Below are 26452 nucleotides of genomic sequence, written 5' to 3'. Positions count from 1 at the left end.
TGCCAACCATCTCCACTTCCCTCTAAGGCAATGGGTCCCACCCAGGTCTGTGCACCTGCCACCCCTTGTCCCTCAAATGCTGGCTCTGCTGGAGGTGCAGATGTACATCCACGGAGGGGACCCCAGCATCACTGTCACAAGCTCTGCAGGGAATATAAAGCTACACCTGGCGATAGGGAACGAGCCCTGGGCGCTGGGACAGAGCTGCCCTGAGCTCTACAAACTGTCACCATGGAACCTCTTCCAGGGTGGTGGGGCTTCATCTTCAGACATCTGGATTTTTAAATAAATTGTCTTGAATGTTAATGTTGGCAGCGAAGTAACATGCAGCTAGCCATCTTCGACTGGCAGGTGCTGGTGACTAACTCTCAGTGAGCACTTAATGTGCCAGGTAATGTTCTGGTCCTTTCTGCATGGTGAAGTCACCATTTCTGTCATCACATCTCACAAGCTGGGAAACAGATGCACAGACAGACTCCATCACGGGCATCAGATCTCAATTTAATAAGTGGCATTTGAGTGCTAACAGCCTGGGTTGCTCTCCCACATGTAACCTGGGGCTTTCACCCCTTTCTATGGGAGACTCGGAGCCCAGACAGCTGTTTTGAGGAGTTTCTATGTGCATGGTGAGTACACATTATCTTGCATAAGCCTCACAGCAGCCCCGTGGAGGCCTTATGTTACGGCTCAGGAAGCTCAGGTCAGAGGGAGTGACTTCCCAAGGTCTCTCAGCCTCTGTCTGGAGGGCTGTGACGGACACTCGGGTCTGTCTGGCTCCAAAGTCCCAGCTCCTCCCAAGCAGCCTGGTTGCTCTCTGAATCCCCTGTGTCCGACCTGGGCCCAGGCCCAATAGGGCCATCTGGGGTGGTGGACGAGTGTCTGGAGCTTGGCTTCTGAGGCTGCTGGGCAGGGCTCCGGGGCAGCCTTCTCACACGGGGCTCAGTCCAGGGAGTCGGGGGTGGGCCTGGGTCTGAGCAGCCCCACGGAGAACTTCACCGTGCTCGGTCCAGCCCGCTTCTCTGAGGTGAGAGGCACTGCCAGATCCCCCTGTGGACCATCTCACTGCCCAGGGCATAGTTGATGGCATTGATTGTGGGCACCGTTTTGGCAACAAGAGCTGGCACCTGTTGTGACAGAACAGTTCAGGGAAGAAGCTTCACAGCCTCGCCTCCTCTCCCCGGTCCCACTTGATGACTCCAGCCCTGCCATGGCCCCCATCCCCCACCGCAGCCACCGGTCATCGGTCCTTGGCCCGATTCTGCAACTCGTAAGGCTTCCTTGACCAGATGGCAGGTGATGCGTGGAAACACGCCTCCCGGAGCACCGGTCTCAGCCTCGGTTCTGGAGTCCGGCTGCCCCTGTCACTCACAGGAGGCCTAGGCAATGCCAAGCAGTAGCCCCGTGAGACCCAGGAGACAAGTATATTCCCAGTGCATTATGAGTGTTCAAAGGAAGAGAGAAAGAGACTCCCAGGAGGCCATAAGGCAGGAAGGAGAGATGGGGCGAGACAGAGAGACACAGTGATGGAGAGAGTTCTAAGTTGGGGCGCCGGAGGTGTCTGTACCATTTGCAGCTTGAGGGAGATGGAGCTCACATCCGCGATGGTGGCATAGAGATACAGGAGGGCATAGGGGCCCCAGCCGAACAGCAGCGTCCTGGCTGGCAGAGTGGTGTTCACCTGAGGAGAGAGAGTCACGGGAGGGAGGCGTTGACTTGCTTCAGGTGGCCGCAGCCCCACATGCGTAGGGACCAGTGGGCACTCAGCAGGCCTGGGCAGTGTGATCAGGCTGTGGGGCCCGATGGCCCTCTCTGGCGAGCAAGCCGTGGGACCCTAAGCCTGTCATCTAAGCTTACTTGGCCTCATTTGCCTTGTCTGTAACATGGCTTGATCATGCTTGACTTACCTGGAGGGGGACTAAGGGGCAGATGATGAGTTTCCTTCCTGGTCTGTGCTCTTTTTGAGGAACCCCAGGCTCCCGGAGTGTGGGTGTGTGAATGAGGCTCCCCAGGCTGAGCTGCTCCCACACCTCAATCCCAGAACCAGCTCACCATCAGCCATCAGCAGCTTCAGCCAGCTGGTGGGTCAACCTGTCCTGGGGTCAAAGTGGCTTTCAAAGGTAGGAGACAAAACCAGGGAGCAGACCCTGTGATGCCATCTACGGCCACAAGAAGGCGCACGACTTGAGATCTAATTTCAGGATGAAAGTTGTCTGCTTCCCCCTCACACTCAGATGTTAAAAAGCTGAAGCTCAACATCAGTGCCTATTTTCTCTTTGACTGCATCGCCCTTTAAGAAAGGAGGTGACTTAAGTTGAAAGAAGACACATTTTTTCATGGAATAAAAATGTTAGTTGGGAGACATTTTTTTCTTGAATTGCCCCTCATTTAAAAAGAGAAAGAAAAGAAAGGAAAGGAGAAGAAAAAAGCGAAAAAGATGCTTCGCATTGCCAGAAGGCCTCCTGGGGCGGGGCCAAGGCCTCGTGGGGCGGGGCCAAGGAGTGTCACCTGGAAACCTCACTGCTCATGGCCGAGGTCCCTGCGCCCACGCACAGCGACCTCTCCTGATGCTACCGGAACTGATGGTTTCAAGTCAGGCAGGAAAAAAGAAAATCGGTGTGGCAGCCCTGTGTCTTGGCCGATTGAACCTCCGATAAACACGGCGACTTTGAGCACCAGGCAGGGCTTGGGCGGGCACCGTGGAAGACAGCCTGAAGGAGGTGAGGGCAGGGGAGCAGGAGCCCAGAGCCAGAGCTCTCCGTCTTCCGCCGACTGGGGGCAACTTAGATCTCTGGCTAAAATCGATTTGTACAGTTTTTTTTTTTTCCAATTCGCAGGGGGAAAGAAATTATAACAAGCAGATTAAGTGTCTCAACAAAGATTGAGTGTTTCTTGTGCACACTATGACCACTTGGGTCATGGAGTCCCAGAGATGGGTTTCATCCAACTCTGTTATTACTAGTTTCGGAGCTTGTAGCTACCTACTTGACAGACCCTTACAGCCTCAATTTTCTACCCTGTGACATAGTGATAACAAAGCCTTCCTTTGAGAGTGGTTGCAAAGCTGGAATGGCAGAATGCACAGAAAAATAGTATTAGTATCTGATTTTTTTTTGAAATTTCAGTGCTTGTTAAGGCTCATCTGCTGAGGTTGTCCTGGTGACAAAAGAAAATTGTGGAGAGGGAATATTAATGCAGAGATTCAGAAATGACCAGGAGAGCTTATTCTGAAGAATTATTTTTCTTGGATAAATGTGCTTGCAGGTGTGATTTTATGTTGAGGGTAAATTAGACATCTTGGGAGCAACTTAAAAGAAGCATTTGAAAAACATGTTATTTTGTGCCAACCTTTGAATTCTTGGGAACAATGAAAGATGACAGCATGGATGGCATCCAGCAGGGTGCCCTGGCTCAAGGTTATGGGGTCTGGTGAGTCCCAGCAGTCCTGACCCTTCCTCTTGGGTCTTGGCGATGCCCAGCAGTGGGGAGGGTGCATTCCTGCTCTAACCCCCCAAGCTCTGGGAAAGCTGCATTTTCTCCCGATCACTGAAAACAGAAAACGCCTCACCACTGTCTCTTACATCACTCATGTTCCCTGAGAGGGACAAAGAGAGGGAACTGGTCCTTACCTGGAGGTGGCCAGTCTTCCTGAGTTTCTGTTCCATGAGCCGATAGGATATGAACGTGATGGAGAGAGGCAGGAAGAAGTTGAAAAAAGCCATGGTGAAGAGGAAGCTGGTGAAGTTTCTGCAGGCAGGGTAGGTAGAGGAGTCAGGACCATCTCTCAGGGAAGGCTCATCGGCGTTTGCACTAGACAGTCAAATGTGGGGAACTGCTCTCATCAGACAAGTGCTCAGAGTATGGTCATTCCCGGGTCCCAGATGAACTCCCCTTAGAGACAGGGAGCCACTGGGTCCTCCTCGAACTTGCCTTTAGGAGCCAGAGAGCTGAAATGAGGGAGAGTCCTCCTTCAGCTTGCTGTTGGGTAGTTCAAGTGCTCAACTTGTTCTCAGTATATGCCCCAAGCATGGAGAATGGGAAACATGTTTATCAAATGGAAGATACATCAATGGGCCAAGAGGAAGGATCATTCAAAGAGTGTTCCTGGCAGAGGGATTTGAAGGGGGTCCGCAGATGAGAAGGAGACTGGATGCTGTGTCATTGAAGGGATGCCAGGAGAGCCTGGTGTCTAGGTAGGGTCATGGGAGGTGAGAGGACTGACCAGAAACAGGTGGGAGTCACAAGAAGGTAGATTCCCATTCTGCTAGGGGAGACCATGTTATCTTGGTGCTGCCCACTAAGGAGGGGTAGGAGGAAGGGCCGCCAGAGGACTGGACACTGGTTGGGGAGATATCTGTAGGGAGCACCCTGGAGGGACACTTGGACCAGACCTTGGGTCCTCAAGTACATTTCACCTGGAAAGACTGTCATCAGGGGCAGACATTTCATGAGTAAACATAGTAAACATGGAAAGCAGATGAACGCAACATGGTCCTAGTAGAAGCAAGAGGGAGGCTGGATCCCACGTGACATTTCCCCAAGGTGTCCCCTAAAGGGTTTCCTTAAGTCCTGGTGTCCCCAGAGCCTTGTGGTTGGTGCAGTACTAGACATATGCTCCATGATGGTGGAGGCCATCATGCATCAATTTTGTCTCCTAGGACTAGGTCCAAGGGTTGGTTCACAGTAGATGCTCAGGAAATTCTGAGAACTGAACTCTATGCCAAGGAGGTCCCTCCCAATGCAAAGACCTTAACATTTTTTGAGTCAATTGAACAAGGACATGGCTCCCACTAGAAACTGGTCAGGTCAGAGCTGGGACAACTGACCATGTTGAAGATGGTGAAGGGGTCATGGGGCTCAGTTGTAACAGTTCAGGCTGTTGTAACTGACATAGGCCAACAGCTCACTGGGTAATGCCCCCTCTTGGGTACAACTCTACACCCCAACTTGTATAACATGCCCATCCTTGGTTAGCCTTCAGAATGGGCTTGCCACAGTTCTATTGTCCACTAGTAAGTGAGTGTCATGACTAAGGAGTTGAGATTGACTGGCCAATGTTGACACTTCCCCATTGGATTTTCAGCTGTGACACTGCTGTTGTAAGGACTCAAAGAAATGTTCCCAAGGAAGGGAGACTTGAAGCTGCTCCTCACACCTCACCTGTCCCCCCTGGAGTAGTCCAGGGTGCAGCATGTCCCCAGTGGCTCATAGTCATAGTGGCCCCAGCCCAGGAGGGGCAGTGCTGCCCAGAAGGCAGAAGACAGCCACACACATATCACCAAGGAGATGGCCGTGTTCCATGCCAGTTGGCTTCCTGAATGGGAGAGAGGAGGAGGAGGGTTGAGCTCGGCAGAGTGAAAAAGAACAGACTTCATGGTCACACAGAATGTTCCTAAATCTTGGCTCTGATGCTCACTAGCTTAGTGCCTCAGGCAAGTTAAAAGTTTCTCTGAGCCTCCATTTTCTCCTCCACAAAAGGGGAGTGATAATCCTTACCTCAGAAGATTGTTATAGAGAATAAAAGAGATAATAGGTGGTGAAGGTCTCCTGGTAGACACTCTATTCTGTCTTCTTTAGGGGACAAAAAAGGAGGGAGTAGCAAAGACATAGGTTTGTTTTCCTAAACCAACTTAGTGAAGAAGCATGGGCAGTGGTTCAGGTGAGGGTCATGAGGGAGGGAGGCAGAAGGCTGGACGTATCACCATCCTGAGCTGTTACCCAGAAGCAGGCCACTGTCTCTGCTTCCAAGATACCCTCAGAGGACTCTTGACTTGGGGCTTAGGGTCCTATCTCAGTGCCAGTAACAGGGTCTTGGTCCTAGCAGCATTTTTTGACATGGCCAGTCTCACTGACCTGACCTCTTCCATGTCCCCTCTCTGCTGCAGCCTGATCCAGCCTTCCTATCCAGTGCTTCCTCCTGTACCTACCTTCAGAATGCCTTCCCCTTGAGTCTCCTTTGTATATGGTTTATTTGTCATGTTCTTTTGTAGACAAGACCCCAGCAGGGCAGAAGGCAGGAGTCCATGTGGGATTTGATCAACAGAGAAGAACAGGTCTACAACATCCCTCATCTTGACCCTTTACTTCCATTGATACAGCCCCAGATGCAGTTTGCTTGAGTGTCATCCCCTGCTATGGACTGAATGTTTAGGTTCCCACCAAACTCATATGTGGAAGCCCTCATCCCTGTGTGATGGTATTTGGGGGTGGAGCCTTTGGAAGGTAATTAGGTCATGAGGGTGGAGCCCCCATGATGGGATCATTTCCCTTAAGAGAGATGATCTGTCTTCTCCATGTGATGACTCAGCAAGAAGGCGACTGTCTGTAAGCCAGGAAGATGGCTCTCACCAGAACCCAACTGTGCTGGTGCCCTGATCTCTGACTCCTGGCATCCGGAATGGTGAGAGATACATTTCTGTTGCTTAAGCATCCAATGTATGATATATTGTCGTGGCAGCCTGAGCTGACTAAGACACCTCTCCTCCTAACTTTGGATACAATAATTAATACCTACCATGACCCATGTGTTGCTTTTTTGCCTGTGGAAACAGCTGACCGAGGTGACATGCCCAGGGTCACCCAGTATGGAGTAGATAAGTTCAGATGCCCTCCTTTCCCCTTCCCTGTTTTCATATTGCTCCACGGTGCCCTCCAGCACAGGAAAGGCTTTGCTCTAGGGACCCCTGGATAGGGACTAACCACTCTCTATTGAGGTGGAGAAGCCTGTTGCTGTTATGCATTGTATATGTGCACATGTGTGAGTGCATGTGTGTGTGTGTGTGTGTGTGCATGCACAATGGCCTGAGGGAGCTTTGGGGGCTGGGTTGGGATGGGAGTGGCGGGGGAGGAGCTCCATGGTCAGCTGGGGGAGGCGGGGCTAACGTGGCACTAGAAATGGTAAGAACAAAGGCAATTTTTTTGGCCTGGAGAGAGGTGTGTGGCTTTGCCAAGGACAGGGGGCTATGCGTGTGTGGCGAGGGCAGATCTGCAGATTCCAAAGGGGCCATGCCCAGTGCTTCAGGCCATGCTGGCCATGGCCACCACAGCAGTAGCCTCCATGCCAGGCAGAGCCACAGCTCAGAACTTGGGGCCCAGCAGACAATGGGAGCGAACCCCGGGGAGGCGTCCAGGCCATACCCATCCCACCTCTACCTTTACAAGCTGTGTGACTCTAGGAAAGCTATTTAACTTCTCTGAGCTTCTGCTTCCCAGTCGGCAAGTTGGGGGTTTGCAGTGAGGGTGAGCTGAGTCACAGCTCCCCAAAGTATGCTCACTTATCACTGGCGGTGAGTGGGTTTCTCGATGATCTGTGGGGGAACATGTTTTTTATTTTAATGTGTGCTAAAATTATAAGAACATCACAGTTGTGATTTCACAGATATTGTTGAGGATGAGACTAAAGCAAGTGTTTAAATTTTTTAAGGTGAATCACTTTTAAGAAAAAAATCACGTAAATAATAGAGCAGGTGGTACACGGATGTGGCCAATTATGAAGGTGATATTTGACAATACAGCTCAGGAAATCTAGAGCCAGACTAGTCTTCATGACGCCTTGGCACGGCAGAGGCCNTCTGTCCCTGCCCATCTCCCACACCTGCCGCTCAGAAGCTTGGAGGCCACCTTCCTGGATGTTGGCCCAGTTCGTCAGAAGGGGGCTTCATGGTCTGTTTTTCCAGAGGAAATAGAGGCCCCAGAGGTCAAGTCCCCAAGGTGAATGGGTGGAGCCCAGTGCAAATCCCCTGGGCTCAGTGTCTGTCCCTGCATCTCAGTAGGACCAAACGGTCTCTCCGTGTGGCCAGAAGCCTCCAGCATGGGAAATGGAACATCATAGTCAACAGGAAAGCTCACACCTTTATTCTATAGATAGGGAAACTGAGGTGCAGAGACGAAAAGGTACTGAACCAAGGTCAGACAGCAGATGAAGACTAAGCCAGAGGGTAGACCCCAGGGTTCCAGCTCGTAGCTCCACAGGCCAAGCAACTGTTGCTCTCCTCTCTGAGCCTGGGAAGGGGCAGGCAGAGATCAAGACAAAGAACCCTCACTGATTCAGACCCCACAGACTGGTCAGCCCTGAGCACGCATACTCGGGTGCACTCCAGCTTCCGTTAGCCTGAAACCAGAGCAGGGATGCTCAGTTCGCTTAAGAAAAACAATCTTGGAAACACCCACACCCATATTCAAAGATTCTAGTTTGAACATAAGGAGGTTTTAGACGCTTGTAAAAATCCTGTTTGCTTTTACGAACACTTATGTAGGGCTTTTTGGGTGCCACACTTCATTTGAAGTTATTTCCACATAATAACAAGTCAAAACTTCCAGCTACCATATGAGTTAGGTAATAATATTCAACTTCTAGAAGAAGCCAAGAGATAGAAACATGAAAGCCAGGACTCCACAATCTGGGCAGCCTGGTTATAGGGCCCATGCTCTTGATAGTCAGCCCCGATAGTCAGCCAGCTCTGTTGGTGGGGTTTGAGTGACTCCTGTGTTCTAGAAATCAGCGCTGGTTCTTCAGGGATAGTCTGGAACTCGGATTTAGCCTTGTGCTGCCTGCCCACCCTCTCCCCTACAGTTTTCCATAGGTGGGAAGAGTGCCTCTGTGCTGGCTGCCCTGTGCCCAGAGGTCAGGCCCCATGCTGGGCCTCTGAGAGCAGGGACTGGGAGGGGCTGGTACCGGAGGAGGCTGGATGTGGCTGCAACGAGAGCATTCAGGCTGATCCCACTGTCCGCCAGAGCCAGGCTCAGCACCAGCAGGTGGGTGGGGGTCCGCAGCTCCGGGGTCTTGCAGAAAGAGAGGATGGTGAGGCTATTGAGGCAGAGGCCGGTGAGAGCTGAAAAGAAGGGGGTGGCTGGTGTCAGGGCTGGAGAGGCCGCATGGGGTCAGAACTGGGGGCCTGGGGTGGACAGAGCCTCGGCAACCTTGTCGGTGCAGATTGTCAGACCTCACTGAGAAGGGCTGGCGCTCAGACACCAGAGGCCAGAAGATGTACATCCTGCCTCGTCCCAACTCAAAGATAAGGAAGAAACCAATAAGGTACAGCATGGTTCATGCTGTAATGGTCACAGTCACCGACAGCTGCTGACACTTATAGGCTGGGGCCGAACACTTTCTGTGGATCCTCCCATTCAGGCTTCACCAGCATCCTGTCCCCCCCGCCGCCCTCCCCCCCCTCCATGTACAGCTGGGAAACAAGCTTAGGGACACTAGCTAACCTGCCCTAATCACACAGCTGGTGAGTGGCAGAATTAGGACTCAGACTCAGGTCTGTTTAATTCCAAAATGCCACTCTGAGGGCTCTTCGGCAATGTCAGGGAGAGCCTGGGAGAGGCAGGTCGAGGGGAGAGCTGGGAGCTTCCTGGGGCAGCAGGCGAGGAGGTGAGTTCGAGAGGGTGACATCAGGCAGACCAGACCCCTAGTTTTAGCTTGGTCACCCACTTGCTGCTCCTTTGGTCTCTGAACCCTGGCTTCCCCATTGGAAGGGAGGAGTGGGGAAAAATCTTGCCTTCAAAACTACGAGTGTTAGGTATGGAAGAGCATTCTAGAAAAAGGGAACAGTATGTGCAAAGACTTAATGTCGTAAAATTTCCAGGCACATTTGAGGCCTGAGAGGGATGCTAGATTGTAGGGTTCCCAGAAGAGAGGAAAAGGGGCAGGGCCCCTAGACAGTTGTGTCCTGAACCTCCAGGACCAGCCCCGTGGCTGCCACTCCCTCTCCACCATCAGCTCTCATTGGGTGAGAAATGGGCTGATTATTTCTTTGGATCTGCTGTGAAAAGGGCTGTGTTCCCTATTACCTTAGTCATGGACTGTCCCAGCACCAGGGTCTACAGTCCTCACTCTGGCCTCAGGAAGTATCTCAGGGTTTCTGGGCTGAGGCAGGCACCTTATGGACCCATGAGGCCCCTAGAACGCAAGTGCTTAGGGCTGGGAACAGAGATGGTGGGAGTAACGTGGAGTTGGAGAGGATGGGGGCAAATGAAATTAAATCCTGAGTGTCTGTCTAGGCCAGCACTTCACACTCATGACCCCATCTAACCTTCACCACCACCCACTTGGGGTCAGAGAGCCCAGCTGAATTGATTATAGTCACACAAAGAGGAGGTGACAGAGCTGACTGTCTCCAGAGCCTCCCAGAGGCCTGAGCTTATATGGGATTCTTAGCAGGATTTCCGGGGAGTGGATTAAATGTTCCCCCGGCTGAAAGGACATGAAAAGGCATGAACCCTGGTTCTTGGTCATGTTCTGGGCAGATGTCCCTCACTCCCTGGGCCTTGTTCTCTCTCGGCTCCCAGACTGCAGCCTGCATCTCACAGGTGCACCCATCAGAAGCCCCATGGGTGGAGGCACAGAGAAGCAGGGTTTGGGGACCTCTCCTTGTCAGCTCCGTGGCTGTGACCTGAGTTCTGGGAGCCCACTGGGTGCCCGCTCCACCCCAGGTCCTTCCTGGCTCACCTTCTACCAGCAGCACCATCCCCACAGCCAGCACCTCCAGCTCCCCGAAGCCGGTGGGCAGGGACCCAGGTTCTGCCATACTTGGCCCTTCTCCCTGCCAGCCCAGCTCTTCTCTGGCTCGCCAAAACCAAGCCCCACCTTTTAAAGGGCCATTCCACGTGCTGGCACATGCAGGTGATTATGCTAGACCTTGGGCTCCTTCTTGCTGCCCCCTGCCCTACACTGTGCTTTTGGCCCAAATAGAAGGAACCCATTCACCAGTTGGACAGTGCAGTCTTTGTGAAGCGGGAATGGAAGCCTGTCTCATTCATTTTGGCCCAATCAGGCAGGATTAAAGTCCCAGGATCCAAATGGTGTGTGGCTGAGAGCCAAATTAGAAAAGAGTTGCATAACCAAGGGAAGGGTAGGGAGCAGAAAGAGGGATTTGAGCGGCAGCTGTGCTTGAGACTGGGTCAGGAGCCAGGCCCTTCCATGCGTGTGCTCACAAGCGACTGGGAAAAGGATGATGAATCCCAACTGGGACTAGTGACTGAGGTTGCGGTTCTGAACCTGCCATTAACCAGCTGCCAGGGCTGGAGTGGGACCATCGGGGTCTTCTCAGTTTCCTCCTCTGCACTGTAAACATCCTTCCTAAATCTCAGAAGAACACATCATGAATATGGCCTCCAGGCTGCACTGCCCAACTGCCACAGGGCATTTAAGCCATAGGAGCAAAAATCTCCCAAAGGCACTAGCTTGGGGCAGAAGGACTGCTGTCTTAGTGGCCCCATGATCCCACTAAGAGCTTTGGCTTCTACAAATGTGGTCCTATTACAAGTTACCCTGTACCAAGTTACACTGGCCAATGGTGTAACATCTGGAAACACTAGTCTAGAGTGATTTAACTCCTTTTCAGGTAAAGAAACCAAGGCCCGGGGCTCTATCAGCAATATAGTTAACATTGAGGCCCCACTACGAGCCAGGCTCTGTGCTAACTGATCTTAGGATGATTCCTACTACAATCCCATGAACCAGATACCGTCATCCTTTGCATTTCATGTGAGAGAACAGGCTCAAAGCAGTTAAGAATTGACCTGAAGTCATGTAATAATTTGTGAGTTAACCTGAAACAAAAGCCTGGTCTCCTGTCCCCCGGCTCTGGGTCAAGCAGCTCATTCTATTCCATAAATGTTCATTTCCCATGCCTTTCCTCCAGTGGTCCCCACCACCTCACAGTGCTTGCCAACATCCTCCTGGAAAACTTTCTTGACAACCTGGTTATACTTTTTCCTAATTTCTATCTTGCATTACTGGTTCATACATGTGTCAAGTTGTTTTCATGCCTGCAAGATCGCGGAAGACTTCAAGGGGGACAGGAAAGCCGGTCAGGGCCAGGAATCAAGACCAGAGCTCAGTTAGAGCAAAGACAGACGAGAAGGCATCTCCAACAGAAGGAGGAAAAGGCAGAGATGTGGGAATGGGAAGGGCCACACTTTTTGGTTTGGGGAGGAGGAGGGACAGGTGGCAAGCATTGAGAAAATCAATGGATTGGAAGAGAGGAAGAGATGGTAACCAACATTTCCTAGAAGCCAAGATTGTCAAAACTGGCCTGGCACAGAGCTAGGCAGTTCATGTGTGCACTACGGCCCTAGGTGTCTATCTTGGCCACACCTCATGGGTCTAGGCCTGCCTAGGCCTAGGCACTAGGGAACCTTCTGGAAAAGCTAAAGGAACCAGGTAGGATATGCTGGACCAGAGAGCAGAGCCTGGGGGTCAAAGGTGATGAATGAATGAGTAAGGAATGAGATCTATGATGGGATGAGGTGGGAGGCAGGTAACAATCAGTAAAAACTAAAAGCACTCTCTCTTAAAACTGTGAGATCCTGCTCTGGGACTTTCCTCAGAGCATGAAAACCCAAGGAGAGGGATGCTCTCTGTCCTCATGCAGAGACCTGATGCCTTTGGCATTGATGATAATGCCCACAAGGGCTTGGCTTGGACGTTGTGCTCTGAGACTGGGTGTGCAGGGGGCATCAGGGAGAGAGCTGCTTGCTCAGCGGAACGGGCAAGTTCATGAGTCCGTAAGGCATACCTCTGGGGTCTCTCCCCAAGTGTCTGAATCTTCCCAATTCCTCTAGGAGCAGGTGCTTGTAAGTGCCAGTGAAACTGTGTGCTTACTACTTAGGAGGGAGCTTCTACTCCCGTAGGCCATCAGAATCTGGGAAACTTGAGCGGTTTAATTTTCATAAACACCCTGAATAGAGTAACATTACTTCCCTTTTTCAAATGAGGAGGACACAGACTCCAAGAGAGACCGTGTAACTTATCCAGGGTCACAGCCTGTAAACGGAAGAGCTGGGATTTGAACCCAGGCTGGCCTGGCCCTCGAGCTTGGTCTCTTTCTAGTGCCTTTATCACCTTCATCTCATTGCTTTTTCTCTATAGAACAGTGTGTCACAGGAGAGAACTGCCCATGGCCCTCATCAGAGCCCAGGTCTGTCTTCATCTTCTTGGAGCCCAGGCACCCCGGCAGGGTCCACATAGCCCACAGCCTAGCTGGCATGAGGTGACTTCGCAGGTGGACAGCCAAGCTGGCCTATCCAGGAGCCACTTGCTCCTGGGTGGCTGCCTACCTGCCTCACTTCACCACATCCTGGCCTCTCTGGGCCTGGGGCTGTTGCTACGGAAGACGATCTTCCACCCTCACTCTTAGGACTGGGTGATTCCAGGAGCAATAAGCCGCTGAGTGCTGTGGCCAGGGCTCTCCTCCCTAATCCGCAGTCTGTCTGTGTTTATCTGATGGCCTGGGGAGGGGGGGGAGCTGATGAGCCAGTGGGCAGCTGCTGGGCTTCCTGGGTTGGGACGACAGAGCAGTCCAGGGACAGGCCCGTGCCCGGGCTACAGAGGAGCCAGGAGCCATGAGGGTGGCAGTGGGCATGCTCTGGCTCCTGGCCCTCTGGGGGCACCCCCGAGCCCAGGGCTCCTGCCCCTCTCAATGCAGCTGCAGCCTCCACGTCCTGGGTGATGGCAGCAAGGCCAGGTATGGCACTAGGTGTGTGGGATGGGTAGCCCACTGCTTCCCTCTAGCAGCTTGGCTGGGTTGGGAGGGCTGGATGCAGGGTCCTCAGAACATGGCTGGGCGAGACTTCTATCTTCCAGGCCCTTGAGGCCCAGGTGTTCTAGGGGGCTGGTCTGCTTTGCATTGTCCTCCAGCCAGCAGGGCATGGGAAGTACCAAGTCCCTTCACACATGGGGGCAGGGGTGGGACACATGTGTGCCCACTCCAGGAGATCCATCCTGATCTTCCTCCTGGATCTTGGTGGAGGGAAACCCTCTCCCTTACCTCTTTCTTTTCTTTTCTCTTCTTTTCTTTCCTTTTCTTTTCTTTTCTTTTCTTTTCTTTTCTTTTCTTTTCCTCTCCTCTCCTCTCCTCTCCTCTCCTCTCCTCTCCTCTCTTCCTTCCTTCCTTCCTTCCTTCCATTCCACCATCCTCTCTATATCTTCCTAGCCCCCTTTCTCCCAGGCCTCTTCCATTCTCTTGCCTCAGCTTCTGGGGATGCCTAGTCACAGCCCTGGTACNCTCATTGCCATGTAGTATTCCATGGTATAGATAAACCACATCTTCTTGATCCATTCATCTGTTGATACAGCCCTGGTACTTCTTAACACCTCACCATACAGGTGACCACCTGCTTCCTCCTGCTTTCCCTACTTCGGGGTAACTCTGGCCCATCCCCCAGGAGCCTCAGCCTCAACATATTTCTATGGGCTCTCCAGAAGCCCAGGAATGCCCCATTCCATTGCAAGCAAGCACCCCTCCATCCTCAGTCTTTTCTTTGACTTTCCCCAAGCCCCACCTGAGCCCTGAGAGCACCTCCATCTTCTCCTCCCCTTCCATGGGATATTCCAAAGCCACTGTGATTTGTGGACCCTTGATCTCCCACCATGGCTCTCTCTCCTTTTCTTTTTGGCAGTCTTTAGACTATCATTTCTCTGACACCTTCAATTTATCTACTAATGACCATTGCATTTCCCAACTTGCTTGGGGATTTCAGCCTTTGGCTAAGGGCCTTTTCTACCACCTTTTCAACATTTTGGAATTCTATTCTCCCCTTCTCCCTTGTCTTAGATGGGTGCTGGGAGCCACTGATGATTTCTGATCAGGGCAGCAGTGTTATCAGTGTGACACTTAAAATGATTCCTGGTAATGAGTGTTGGGTTGATTGGGTGTGAGGGGATGGAGAGAATGGAGAGTCACCCCCAAGAAAGGATACCTTGTGTGGTCTGAAAAACAAGAACTCCACTTTTGACCCAAGTCTCTGATGCTCCAACCCATATGGATCATCAGAGGTAAGGATGCTCTCCCCAAGGAAAGCCAGGAATAAGCACTGAGCCAGCCAGGAAATAGCCCGTGGCCAGGGACAGTGTGACTAGGGTGATGAAGAGCCTCTCCTGCTACTTACAGAAAGCGCAGGACTGAGAGTCACACAGCATCAGTGACAGACCTGGTTCTAGAACCCAGGGCTTTAGTTCCATCTCCGGATCTTGTCTCAGCTGGTAATGCTGTCGTGGGCAGGGACCGGGAGAAGGCTTGTGATTCCAGGTTAGCCTTAAGATAGAAAATAAAGCTCCAAGGTCAGCTTCCAGGGCCCTAATGTCAGTGAGTGGCCATCCCTCCTCTGAAGCCAGAGCTCTTACCATGAGTTCCACCTGCCTGACAGTCTCATGGCTCATAGGCACCAGCCCATTCTGCATGGAGTGTCCTATGAGAGCAATGATGCCATGAAAGGCTATAGGAGGCCCTGAGGTCCCCAACAGCCACAGGCACAGGTAGCACAGCCAGACAGGCTCCTTCCTCATCTCAGATGCCTTCCTCAGCCCACCTCCAATCAGGGACTGTCAGAGGGTTCCATGGTTACATCTGAACAGCCTGGGTGACCTGCCCATGCTCCATGCTCCCACATCATGAACTTGTGGGTACTTGTGGATACGGGTGCATCCTTGGGGTGGCCAGTCTGGGCACCCAGACAGAAGTGTCCCCATGTTTTTATGCCCAGTTTTCCCCACCAGCTGTGCTGTTCGCCTGTGCTGGCTTCTTAGTGGTTTCTTTGATCCCTCCTTTGATGAATTTCAGGGCGTGTTTTCCCATCAACTGCCTTCCTCCCGCGTATATCCACACCTTCCTCCTTGCAACATCCAAACTCCATTATCATTGAAAATATCACTGCCCCCAGTGCGCTCTCTTCCTTAGCTGGATTGTAAGCTATTGTATAGGGACAGGCGCTATGAGTCTGATATTCTTCTGAATCTCCACAGCACCCAGCCCTCAGTACCCTCAGTGGAGGGAGGGGGGTGTCCATGTATATCTGAAGAGAGTGAGTGGGTGGGAATCCCTGAGCCCCTGACAAGGAAGAGCAAGCCAAGTGCAGCCAGTCAGCTCTGAACAGCGTACTCAGGTCGAGCTGTGAGGCTGGCAGAGTGTGTGTTACACCGGGAAGGCCTGATGTAAGCAGCCCAAGAGAACAAGGTCCCCTAGCAAAGCAAAACGTGACCCCCATCTCCACCTGCTCCAGCGGGAGCAGAGAAGCCCTCTAGGTGAAAACAGGCTGCACAACGACCGGAGGGACCCAGCCTCCAAGCTTTATCTGCTTGAGAATCTTTTCCTTTCTACCTTGCGTGAGTGTGCTGCTCTCGGCGATGGCATATAACACAGCCTTGACTTGTGGCCTCTTGGAGGGCAAGGCCTGCTTCTTTTCATCTCTCTGTCCTCTGCCTCAGTGCCAAACTTAGTAGAACAAAGTTTAGGAAGTCGCTGTAGAGGGATCACTGCAAAGAGCTGGAATGCAGAAATTTCTTTTTTTTTTTTAATTTTTTTTAAATGTTTTATTTATTTCTAGGAGAGAGAGAGAGAGACAGCGTGAGCAGGGGAGGGTCAGAGAGAGAGGGAGACACAGACTCTGAAACAGGCTCCAGGCTCTGAGCTGGCAGTCAGCACAGAGCCCGACGCGGGGCTCGAACCCACGAACCGGGAGATCATGACCTAAGCGAAAGTCGGACGCTTAACCGACTAAGCCACCCAGGCGCCCCGGAATGCAGAAATTTCTGATAGTGGTCACTAAATAGCACTGCACTCCTGTAGCAGATTGTATGTAAAATATATAGTATATTATATGTCCTATTATTATATGACATATAGTATATTGTATGTCATATAAATAATATCGCAAAAACGGAGGTATAATTTAACAAAGGAACACTTAACACATGTATGCAGCACTGCAATGCTCAAAATGATCTCGGGATTTACGAATACTAGTCATTCTTAGTGCACTGCAGGTGGTGTGAGCTGTCATGGGACACAGAGGTCCTTCAGCCAGGGACAGGACCCAATGGCCCTCGGGGACCCCTGTGAAAGGCTCTGAAAGCAAGAACCCCCTCAAAGAGAAATCACCTCCAGGACCCACCACAGCGAGGAGCCTGGGTTTGGTGGTCCCGGGTTCCCGTGCAGACCAGGAGGCCTCCCTGGAGGAAGCGGGGTAGGATCGTGGACCCGACAGGACCCTCGCTCAAATGTCCCCCCCTCCCCTTTTCTGTGACCAGGACGGTGGTGTGCAGCGACCCCGACATGACCCTGCCCCCCGCGTCCGTCCCTCCGGACACCTCCAGACTGCGCCTGGAGCGGACGGCCATTCGCAGGGTGCCCGCGGAGGCCTTCAGGCCGCTGGGCCGCCTGGAGCAGCTGTGGCTGCCCTACAACGCCCTCAGCGAGCTCAGCGCCCTCATGCTGAGGGGCCTGCGCCGCCTGCGCGAGCTGCGCCTGCCCGGGAACCGCCTGGCCGCCTTCCCTTGGGCGGCGCTCAGGGACGCCCCCCAGCTGCGGCTGCTGGACCTGCAGGCCAACCGCCTCTCGGCCGTGCCGCCCGAGGCCGCGCGCTTCCTGGGGAACCTCACCTTCCTCGACCTCTCCAGCAACCAGCTGATGAGGCTCCCGCAGGAGCTGCTGGCCACCTGGGCTCACCTGCAGACCGGGCCCTTCCTTCCCGGCCACCGCACCAGGCTGGTGCTAGGTAAGAGGCGGCATCCTTCACTTGGAGCCACCTTGGGGAGTCTGGGGGTCCTTAGGCAAGTTATTAAGCTTCTCTCAGTGTCGATTCTTTACCCCAAAAATAGAAATCACGCCTACCTTCTGGGTTTGAGTGAAGATTGAGTGAGAGGCACACACTGGCAGGTTTGGAGCTCAGGCTGCTGCCAGTCCAAATCCCAGCGCAGCTTCTTACTAGCTGTGTGTCCCCCCGGGGAAATTGCTTAGCTTCTCTGTGCCTTGGTTCCCTTCCGTGAAGAGAGAATGGTAATAACATCTATCTCAAAAGGTCGGAGTTGCGCTTATAAGTCAGTTCTTAGCACACAGTAGATACATGTGGCAGGCACAGCTATGTGCAACCCGGGTCCACATCAAGGTAGGGCTGGCTGCCCAGGCTTTGGGGCACTGTCATCAGCAGCCTTCAGCTGGCGGCCCTGTCAGGGACAGCCGTAGCTGCAGAGCAGCCTTGCCCAAAGCCACCCATCCTTTCTGGACACAGCCCCCGAGCCAAAGACCTATCAGCTGGGAGTCTGCTTGGCATGACTTTGATGGGTTATTTCAGCTCCCTAGTCCCTCGGGTTCAGCAGGCCCAGGTCTCATCTCCATGTCGCCCTCCTACTTCCTTCCTTCCTTTCTGCCTTAACGAACATAAATATATGAAAGATCTGATAACCTTTTCCAATGACCATGTTCAGCAGCCAGAGCAAGGGGAGTTGACCCAGTGTTACAAATAAGGAAAATGATGTACAAGAGATCTTCCAGGTCATGCAGCCAGGAAAAGGCCCCCTGAGACTCAGTTTCCCAAAGCAGAATGGAATGGTTACACGAGCTGACCCCTCTCTGATTCCTTCTTGTTTGTAATGAACCAATGTCTAACCAGGTGAACTATATCTCTTTTCCTGCCCAAGGCTCATGCCTAGCCGTGAGGGTGACAGGTGGCATCAGTCATTCCAGAAAATTAATATTAATTTTAATTTTAATGACATAACTCACACATGAATATATGTAAACATTTAAAACATTACAGAAAAAGCTAAAACCCCTTTTGTTTCCTCTTCTGATCCCAAATCCTTCTCCCCCTTCTAACAATTAGCCACTCTTATGTTCATTTGCATGTTCTCTTTTTGAATGCATTTACAGGGGTGCTTGGGTGGCTCAGTCAGTTAAGCTTCCAACTCTTGATCTTAGCTTAGGTCTTGATCTCAGGGTTGTGAGGTCAAGCCCTGTGCTGGGCTCTGCACTGGGTGTGAAGCCTCCTTAAAAAAAATACATTTACATGCACATACATATATATACATACATGCACATTGAAGTTTTATCTGTGTTTTACATAAAATTTCATATTGTATGTATCATATTGTTTATATCAACCAGCACTAACTTTTTCATTCAGCAATATGTCTTGGAAATCTTTGTAAGTTGCTACAAATGGATCAACTTCATTTTTTAAATAAACTGTTGCATAATTTTTCATAGTAGAGTTATACTACAGCTAATTTAGCCATTCTCCCTTTAATGGACCCTTAGGTTGTTTCCATTATTTTATTAACACCTATGATGACACAGAGAACATTCTTGACAATGCACCCTTGTGCACAGAGACAAATGTTTCTCTAGGATAAGAACTGAAAAATGGAATCCTAGGCCATGGAGTGGGCACATTAGACATTTTAATATCAATCTAATGGTCTCCAAGTGGCTGGGCCGATTCTCACCCCCTACCCGGGCTGTGTGAGACCACCCATGCAGGGGTTCACTCCTCAAGTTTATTTGAGTGCCTATCAGTGTGGGGGCTTGGTACTGGGTGCTGGGGATATAGCTGGGAAGAAGATCGATGAAAATCTAATCCCTCATGAGGCTAATAACTTAAATGGTTGGAGTGTTTAACTTTTGCCAGTCTTAGGGGTAAAAGTTTCCCTGTCATTTAACTTTGCTGCTTGCATTAATTCTTTGGGGGCTCTATTATAAGAGGTGAATGCAAGATAGCTCACCACTAGAGCTGGGAAGTCATGATTCTTGGGGTGCAGATGTATCATCAAATGCATTTAACCAGTGACACAGGGTAGCAACTACAATAGCGATGGAGTGAGGATGGGTGGAGGAAGGAACTGGTATTCTCCCAGCAAGTGTCCAGAAGGACCTGAAAGTCGCGGATCAACAAGCAGCTGAATGCAACCTCCTCAAACCTTAAATTTCCCCTTCCAAATATATCAAATATATGTGTGTAAATAAATAATATGCCATTGATTATTAGACATACTGTCAAATTTAATAACAATCATTGAGAGATAAAAAAGATGACACTACATGAAATGCATTCGTTCCATATTTCAGAAATGCAAACATATAAAAAGGAATCGTGCCTAAAAATGAGGACACATGATATGCCTCCATTTATACAAGGTTCCTGGACAGGGTGGGTGCAGTGACCTGCTCTCATCTTTATAAAGAAGTCCAGTTTTAAAGAGGGCTGGGGATATGACATAGGATTTGATTTCCTGGCCTCCTCACTCTTCGCCTTGGGAGCTTGTGTCAAAGGGACCATGGCTCAGAACAGCCACCCTCACTGCTGGGGTGATGCTGAAATTGAGAATTATAAACTGAGAGGACAGGGGTCAAGGGCCGGGGGTCACGAAGAATTCTGAGAAATGGGTGTTGGCATACTGCAGGTATTGCTGAAATACCCACTGCCTGACCAGCAAGCAGCCTGAAAGGGTCAGTCCAGGAATGGCAGCAGTAACTGCCAATTTTGTCAGCATGCTGTATGGCTTACCCAAATGCTTGATGTGATTTATCTTTATTTACACCTATAGCAACCCTCAGAGGGAAGTACTGCTATCATTCAAGATGAAGAACCAGCCTTCAGGATGCAGAGCTAGAGAGGCAAGGAGCTGGACCTGGAGGCCGGGTCGGCCGACTCTGAGCTCAGGATATGCCTTGTTCTCCCTGACCGGAAAGGGGGGCGGGGCACAGGGATGTGAATATTGAGGGCTCAACTCTTGCTTCCGCTCTTGTCCCTGCAGGGCTGCAGGACAACCCCTGGGTATGTGACTGTCGCCTCTACGACCTCGCCCATTTTCTGGAAGGCTGGGCCCCAAATCTGGCCTTCATAGAGGCCAGGCTGAAGTGTGCCAGCCCACGCAGCCTGGCCGGAGTGGCCTTCAGCCAACTGGAACTGAGGAAGTGCCAGAGTCCAGAGCTCCGACCAGGGGTAGCCAGCCTCCGGTCCCCTCTGGGCAGTGCAGTATTGCTACGTTGTGGGGCCACCGGTGTCCCTGGGCCAGAGATGAGCTGGAGGAGAGCCAATGGGTACCCACTCAACGGCACAGGTGTGTGAGCTACAGGGACTGCGGGGCTGAGATTATACAGACTGAGTGGGAGGCGGTCAGCATCCTTGGTGGGAGGTCAGATCTGCCAAGGAGAGGGAGGTAGGCTAAGCGAAGCTGTTTACTCCCGTTGTGGCTGCGTGGAGGTGGACAGGCTCTGTCCAGACATGGAACATGGGACAGTGGCTTCCATGATGACAATAGCTGTCAACCTACCCTACATATTCCAGGAGTCACTCTGATCAGGGCCCACCCTGGGAGGAACAAAATGATGCCATTTTGGTGGAAGATATTCTTAGTGGGGTGCCTGGGTGGCTCAGTCGGTTAAGCACCCAACCAGCTCAGGTCATGATCTCACGGTTCGTGGGTTTGAGCCCCGCATTGGGCTCTGTGCTGACAGCTAGCTCAGAGCCTGGAGTCTGTTTCAGATTCTGTACCTCCTTTCTCTGACCCTCCCCTGCTCATGCTGTCTCGCTCTCTCTCTCTCTCAGAAATAAATAAAACATTAAAAAAATTTTTTTAAAGATATTCTTAGTATATTTGATATTTATAGTAAGTTTCCAAATTGTAAATATTTAGCCAGTATCACTAGGTGTGATTAAGGATATGAGTTACCGTTTATTGAGCTCCTCAGGTGTTAAGTATATTATGTGCATAATGTCATTGAACTTTAAAGAACAACCTTTTGTTCTGTAAGTAAACAGACTCTGAGAGGCTAAATGCTTGGGTTACAGAGCACAGCCTGTATTCTTTTTTGTTGTGTAGACAAGGTCTCCTGTGTATACAAGAGCATACACAGTCCAGGGGCTGTGAACTTGGCCCTAGGAGGAAGCTTGGGGCAGATGGGCCCATTCATTTTCCTGCTTTATGCCTCTTTTCCCTCAGTGCACCAGGAAGTCGCCAGCGATGGCACGAGCTGGACACTGCTCGGCCTGCCTGCTGTGTCCCACCTCGACTCTGGAGACTACATCTGCCAGGCCAAGAACTTTCTGGGAGTCTCAGAGACTGTCATCTCCTTGGCCGTCACTGAGCCCCAGGCTTCCACAGAACACAGTGGGAGCCCAGGGGCATTGTGGGCAAGGACAGGTGAGGGGGTGGAAGCTGCCGCCTACAACAAGATGGTGGCCAGGCATGTCCCCGACATCCCTGGACCTGCTGTCCTGGCCACTGGGCCCCCCCTGCCCAGCGTGAAGGAGGAGCTGAGCCTCCAGCACTTCCAGATGGGGATCCCAGGAGAACGCTCGGATGGGCGGGCGGGACGCCAGGAGGCCCAGATGGTGAGGTCTCTCAAGGTGGTGGGAGACACTTACCAGAGTGTGACCTTGGTGTGGAAGGCCCCCCAGGGGGGGAGCACAACCACCTTCAGTGTCCTCTATGCGGTCTTTGGGCAGCGCAACATGCGCAGGGTGGTTGTGCCACCTGGAAAGACCAGCATCACCATCCGTGGGCTGGCGCCCAAGACCAAGTACGTGGCATGTGTCTGCGTGCGGGATCTGGTGCCCCAGAAGGAGCAGTGTGTCATCTTCTCCACGGACGAGGTGGTAGACGCCGAGGCCACCCAGCGGCTCATCAATGTGGTGGTGATCAGTGTGGCCATTGTCATCGCCCTGCCTCTCACCCTGCTCGTCTGCTGCGGTGCTCTGCGAAGGCGCTGCCAGAAGTGCCGCACTGGGGGCTCCGCAGAGGCCACCGGTGCCTACGTCAACCTGGAGAGGCTGGGCCACAGCGAGGATGGCTCTGAGGAGCTGTCCCAGCACAGCCTTAGTGAGGCCGACAGGCTCCTCTCGGCCCGTTCCAGCCTGGACTCTCAGGTCTGGGTGGGCAGGGGGGGCAGACGGATCAATGAGTACTTCTGCTGAGGTACTCAGCTCCCCTCCAGGTGCCCACACACCTGCCCCCGTCCACTCTCTGTCTTCCACTCCCACATACTTACTCTGACACCTGACCCCACACTTACCCCCTCTTGCCCACTTGGGTACCTGCTTCCTCATTCATGTACACACAGCGACAGCAGCTAACACTTACCAAGCACTTACTATGTGCCAGGAAGTGTTCTAAGTGCTTAACAGACATTGACTTGTTTAATTCTTATAACAACACTTTGCAGCAGGCCCTACGTATTCTCCCCACTTCCCTGGAGAAGAAATGGGGATTAATCGACTTGCCTGTATCAGTCAGTTTTCCCTGTGTAACAAATAAAAGTAAAATCTCAGTGGTATGCAGCAACAAGCACTATTTGCACACAACCTACAGGTCTGTGGGTTGACCGGGGTGGCTCTGCTTCATGAGTTATATTTGGGGCCCAGGATGGAGAGTCAGTGGCTACTTGGGGCAATCTTCTTTCTTGGAGAAGTCAGATAGTATCAGAGGAATGAACAGGAATACGCGATGTGTCTTAAGTGCTTGGCTTTAGGACTGCCACATTGCCATTTCTGCCCAGATTCTATCTGCCAAAGCCACGTACCATGACCAAACCCAACTTTCATGGGGCAGCAAAGGACAGTTCTCCTAGGGAGGTGACGGGGGTCAGGAAATATTTTGCTGAGCGGTGATCTAATCTACTACATTGCCCACAGTGGGCCTACAGCTAGGAGGTGGCTGTTCTGGAATCAGGACCAGGCAATTGGTTTCAGGGTTGACAGTCTTTACCACGCCCCTCTCCTGTATCTTGATTACATTTATGCTAACTCATAGGCACTCACTGAACACACAGTCCCTTGATGCATTAGCCAAATTTGTATAGTCACACACACACAGACACACACACACACACACACACGTTGTGCCCTCACTGTGTACACTTAAGGATTATAACATTTTTTCTTCTGGGTGCCTAGAGATGATCATTTGATTTTCAATAAATTATAGAGGTTTGGATGATGCCCAAGAGACTACTGCTCATTTACTCTCAGAATGTCAGGCTGGAGGAATCAGAGAGACCCTCCATGATGGGTGATACAGTATACCCAATGCTGTCTGGCACACAGCTCACCTCTGTTCCCATCTGTCACCCTCTGACATTACCTGAGGGTGTCTCAGGGCTTTCCCAGTTACTCAGTAAGCCACTTCAAAGTGGGATTCCTGTTCAATGTGCTTAAACTTGGGAAGCATCTGAGACACCTCTGTGAACAAGTGAAGGTGAATGTTTCCAGCAGAAGGGTCGATGTTGTGTCTTGTCTGCAGGACTGGGCTTACATAAGGGGAGCATCCAGGGTGTTTGGCGTCAAGGCCTTGAGATAGCAACTGAGGAAATTTGGGGACAGCAAGCAATCCCAGGGAACACCTGCTGGTGTTGAACATTTGCTAGATATGAAACAGTGTGATGCAAGGATTTCTAAAGTGACTGTACTCCCTCTCACATTTACAAAAGACCTTATAACATATGACCTTACAACATATTTCCTTTCTTTCTCTTATTTGATTTTTACAACAACCCATTATGGAGGATGAGCTACTTGATTTTACAGATGAAAAAACTGGAGCCCAAAGAATCGACTAGTTTATCGAAGGTAGTGATCAATTTTCTTGGAGGATCTATGTCTTTGATAACTTTCTGGGCAATTTGAAGTTCTCTGTTCAGTGTTGATCTCTACAAGCAATTGATCTCTACAATGTGATCTACAGCAAGTTCATTATGGAAATTGATTTTTTCAAGTCATTGGAAACTGTAGGAACCATAAGGCCACCAGTATACACGAGTATGGAAATTCTACAAGTGGATATTTTCTGCCCATCACCTGGAGGGTACATCTGACTAAACTTATTGACCATAGCCATTGGTAAGAGGGATTATTTGGTTGGAAAATGAAAAAACCATTGTCTACAGAATGGGTCAACAAACATATTCTGTAAAGAAACCCAGATAGTAAATATTTTAGGCTCTGTCACTACTACTCAACTCTTCTGATGGGGTGTGAAAGCAGCCATAGACAATATGTAAGTTATGGGCATGGATGTGTTCCAATAAAATGTTATTTACAAAAACAAGTGGCAGGTTGGATTTGGCTCCCAGGCTGTAGTTTTCCAAACCCCAATGTAGATTTATCAAGACATTTCTGCTACTGAGACCCAAGACTCAATTCTGATTGTGTGATATATGAGATTAATATTCACTCCCCAAATTAGAACATATTTAAGTAAAGTGGATGAAAGCAGTCATTTATTGAAATGGTGAAGATGTTTTCTCTAAATGATTGGCTGAGCCAATAAAGATTGAACAATTATTGGCCCAGTGACAACAAACATCCAGTGGGTTTTATTAAGCCTTGTTTGAAGAAAATTCAGGAACTTGAAAACAAGAATTTGTTAGTATTTATTCAACATTATGTGAATGTGTGTGTGTGGGTGTGCGTGTATATATGAGAGAGAGAGAGAGAGAATTCAAACTTTTCAATAATTCATTAAGACCTACTTTAGTGGGTCTGGAGGGAATGATCCCCAAGATAGTCAGCCTCACCAATACCCAACTGTCAGTCTTCCTTTGTGTGTTCTGTCTTCCCTGGTTTGTCTTAGTAGAGGGGAACCATCCTGGATTATGCTCATGAATATTCATGTAAGTGGAAAAAATTCCCATTGTAAAAAACAAAATGATGTCTGGCTTATATATTAATCTTTTGGTATATGAGTCTGATTAGTATAAGCTGGTCCCAGAAAACCTTTTAGTGTACAGGGAAAATAATTTCTGGTCTCCCAGTGATGAAGACCAACCTACACCATGGTGGTTCCACAGCATGGTGTCCTTGGAAGCCTTGTCTGGAGGTTGATTGAGACTGTGGTAACTTCATCGTGTCTTTTTCTGAGTGCAGCATGGTTATATTCCTTTTAACCTAAGCAGGGAATATGTCCAATGTCACTAATCTCAAGTTGCATGTGTAAGTTGTAAGGTACAAAAGGCAAAGAACAGAAATTGTAACCCAGAAAGTTTATGTAGGCTACTGAAATTACTCAGTGAGCAGTGCGTGTAGAGATCCTAGAGCTGGAAATGTTTAACTATCATACACCCAGTGGAGACAAAAATAAACTTAAAAGTACTTGAACGTGTTATTTGACTGCAAAGGTATTATAGTCAGGATAGGTTAGGCTTATTCTATGCTAACAATTCCCGAATTTCAGTGGCTTAATATAGAAAGGTTTATCCCTGCCTTTACAGAGTCTCTTGAGTCTGTGGTAAATGTGGGTGGAGGGAGGGCACTGCTCCATTTATTCACTCAGGGACCCAGGTTGATGAAGACTCCACCACCTAGAATGTCAACAATTGATATAACAAAGGAGAAGAGAAACTGAAGAATCATACAGGGGCTTTCAAAATATTATTTCCTCTAAAATGTCATTAGCCAGAATATTAGCTGGATAGCCCACCTATTCAAGGGGGCTTGAGAATGTAGTCATTTGTGTGTCCATCACAGGCATGCCATGGAGCATGGGTAGCCAGGAAGACATCTCAGATGTGGTTGGCGGCAGATGGATGATTGAGGAAAGAGCACTAGCTTGAAAAAGTGGGAAGATAGCATGTCTACCTCCTCTTCTCTGCTTCACCTAGTTCTCTGTCTGAGCCATCCCAGAGTTCTACTAACATTGGGGTGCCATTTTCCAAATAAATAGTCTTTTTTATAAATA

At 50.5% G+C, this 26452-nt stretch overlaps 2 protein-coding genes across 2 annotated transcripts; one reads left to right on the top strand and one right to left on the bottom strand.

Annotated features, from left to right (window-relative positions):
• Positions 1 to 992: 992 nt before the first annotated feature.
• On the bottom strand, positions 993 to 10529 carry RGR (retinal G protein coupled receptor). Its single transcript, XM_077746454.1, has 7 exons — positions 10451 to 10529; positions 8672 to 8828; positions 8082 to 8107; positions 5158 to 5311; positions 3627 to 3744; positions 1565 to 1678; positions 993 to 1124 (listed from the first exon to the last, which is right to left on the bottom strand). The coding sequence occupies exons 1-7, from the start codon at positions 10527 to 10529 to the stop codon at positions 993 to 995; spliced, it is 780 nt and encodes a 259-aa protein (XP_077602580.1).
• Positions 10530 to 13347: 2818 nt separating this feature from the next.
• On the top strand, positions 13348 to 22695 carry LRIT1 (leucine rich repeat, Ig-like and transmembrane domains 1). The gene is made up of 4 exons (XM_077746493.1): positions 13348 to 13469; positions 17030 to 17496; positions 20534 to 20839; positions 21722 to 22695. The coding sequence occupies exons 1-4, from the start codon at positions 13348 to 13350 to the stop codon at positions 22693 to 22695; spliced, it is 1869 nt and encodes a 622-aa protein (XP_077602619.1).
• The last annotated feature ends 3757 nt before the right edge of the window (positions 22696 to 26452 follow it).

The sequence above is a fragment of the Crocuta crocuta genome, unplaced genomic scaffold (genome assembly GCF_008692635.1).
Source record: "Crocuta crocuta isolate KB4526 unplaced genomic scaffold, BGI_CrCroc_1.0 scaffold28, whole genome shotgun sequence".
Classification (NCBI taxonomy): Eukaryota; Metazoa; Chordata; class Mammalia; order Carnivora; family Hyaenidae; genus Crocuta; species Crocuta crocuta.
This window is presented reverse-complemented; position numbering and strand designations above follow the sequence as displayed.

Excerpts from the sequence above, each read along its gene's own strand:
- RGR (XM_077746454.1), bottom strand. The coding sequence starts at position 10,529 with ATGGCAGAACCTGGGTCCCTGCCCACCGGCTTCGGGGAGCTGGAGGTG. Across the intron at positions 3,745-5,157 it reads GACTACTCCAGGGGGGACAG|AAACTTCACCAGCTTCCTCT; the intron begins GTGAGGTGTGAG and ends CCCTGCCTGCAG. Across the intron at positions 1,679-3,626 it reads GGAAGACTGGCCACCTCCAG|GTGAACACCACTCTGCCAGC; the intron begins GTAAGGACCAGT and ends CTCTCTCCTCAG.
- LRIT1 (XM_077746493.1), top strand. The coding sequence starts at position 13,348 with ATGAGGGTGGCAGTGGGCATGCTCTGGCTCCTGGCCCTCTGGGGGCAC. Across the intron at positions 17,497-20,533 it reads CCGCACCAGGCTGGTGCTAG|GGCTGCAGGACAACCCCTGG; the intron begins GTAAGAGGCGGC and ends TTGTCCCTGCAG. Across the intron at positions 20,840-21,721 it reads GTACCCACTCAACGGCACAG|TGCACCAGGAAGTCGCCAGC; the intron begins GTGTGTGAGCTA and ends CTTTTCCCTCAG.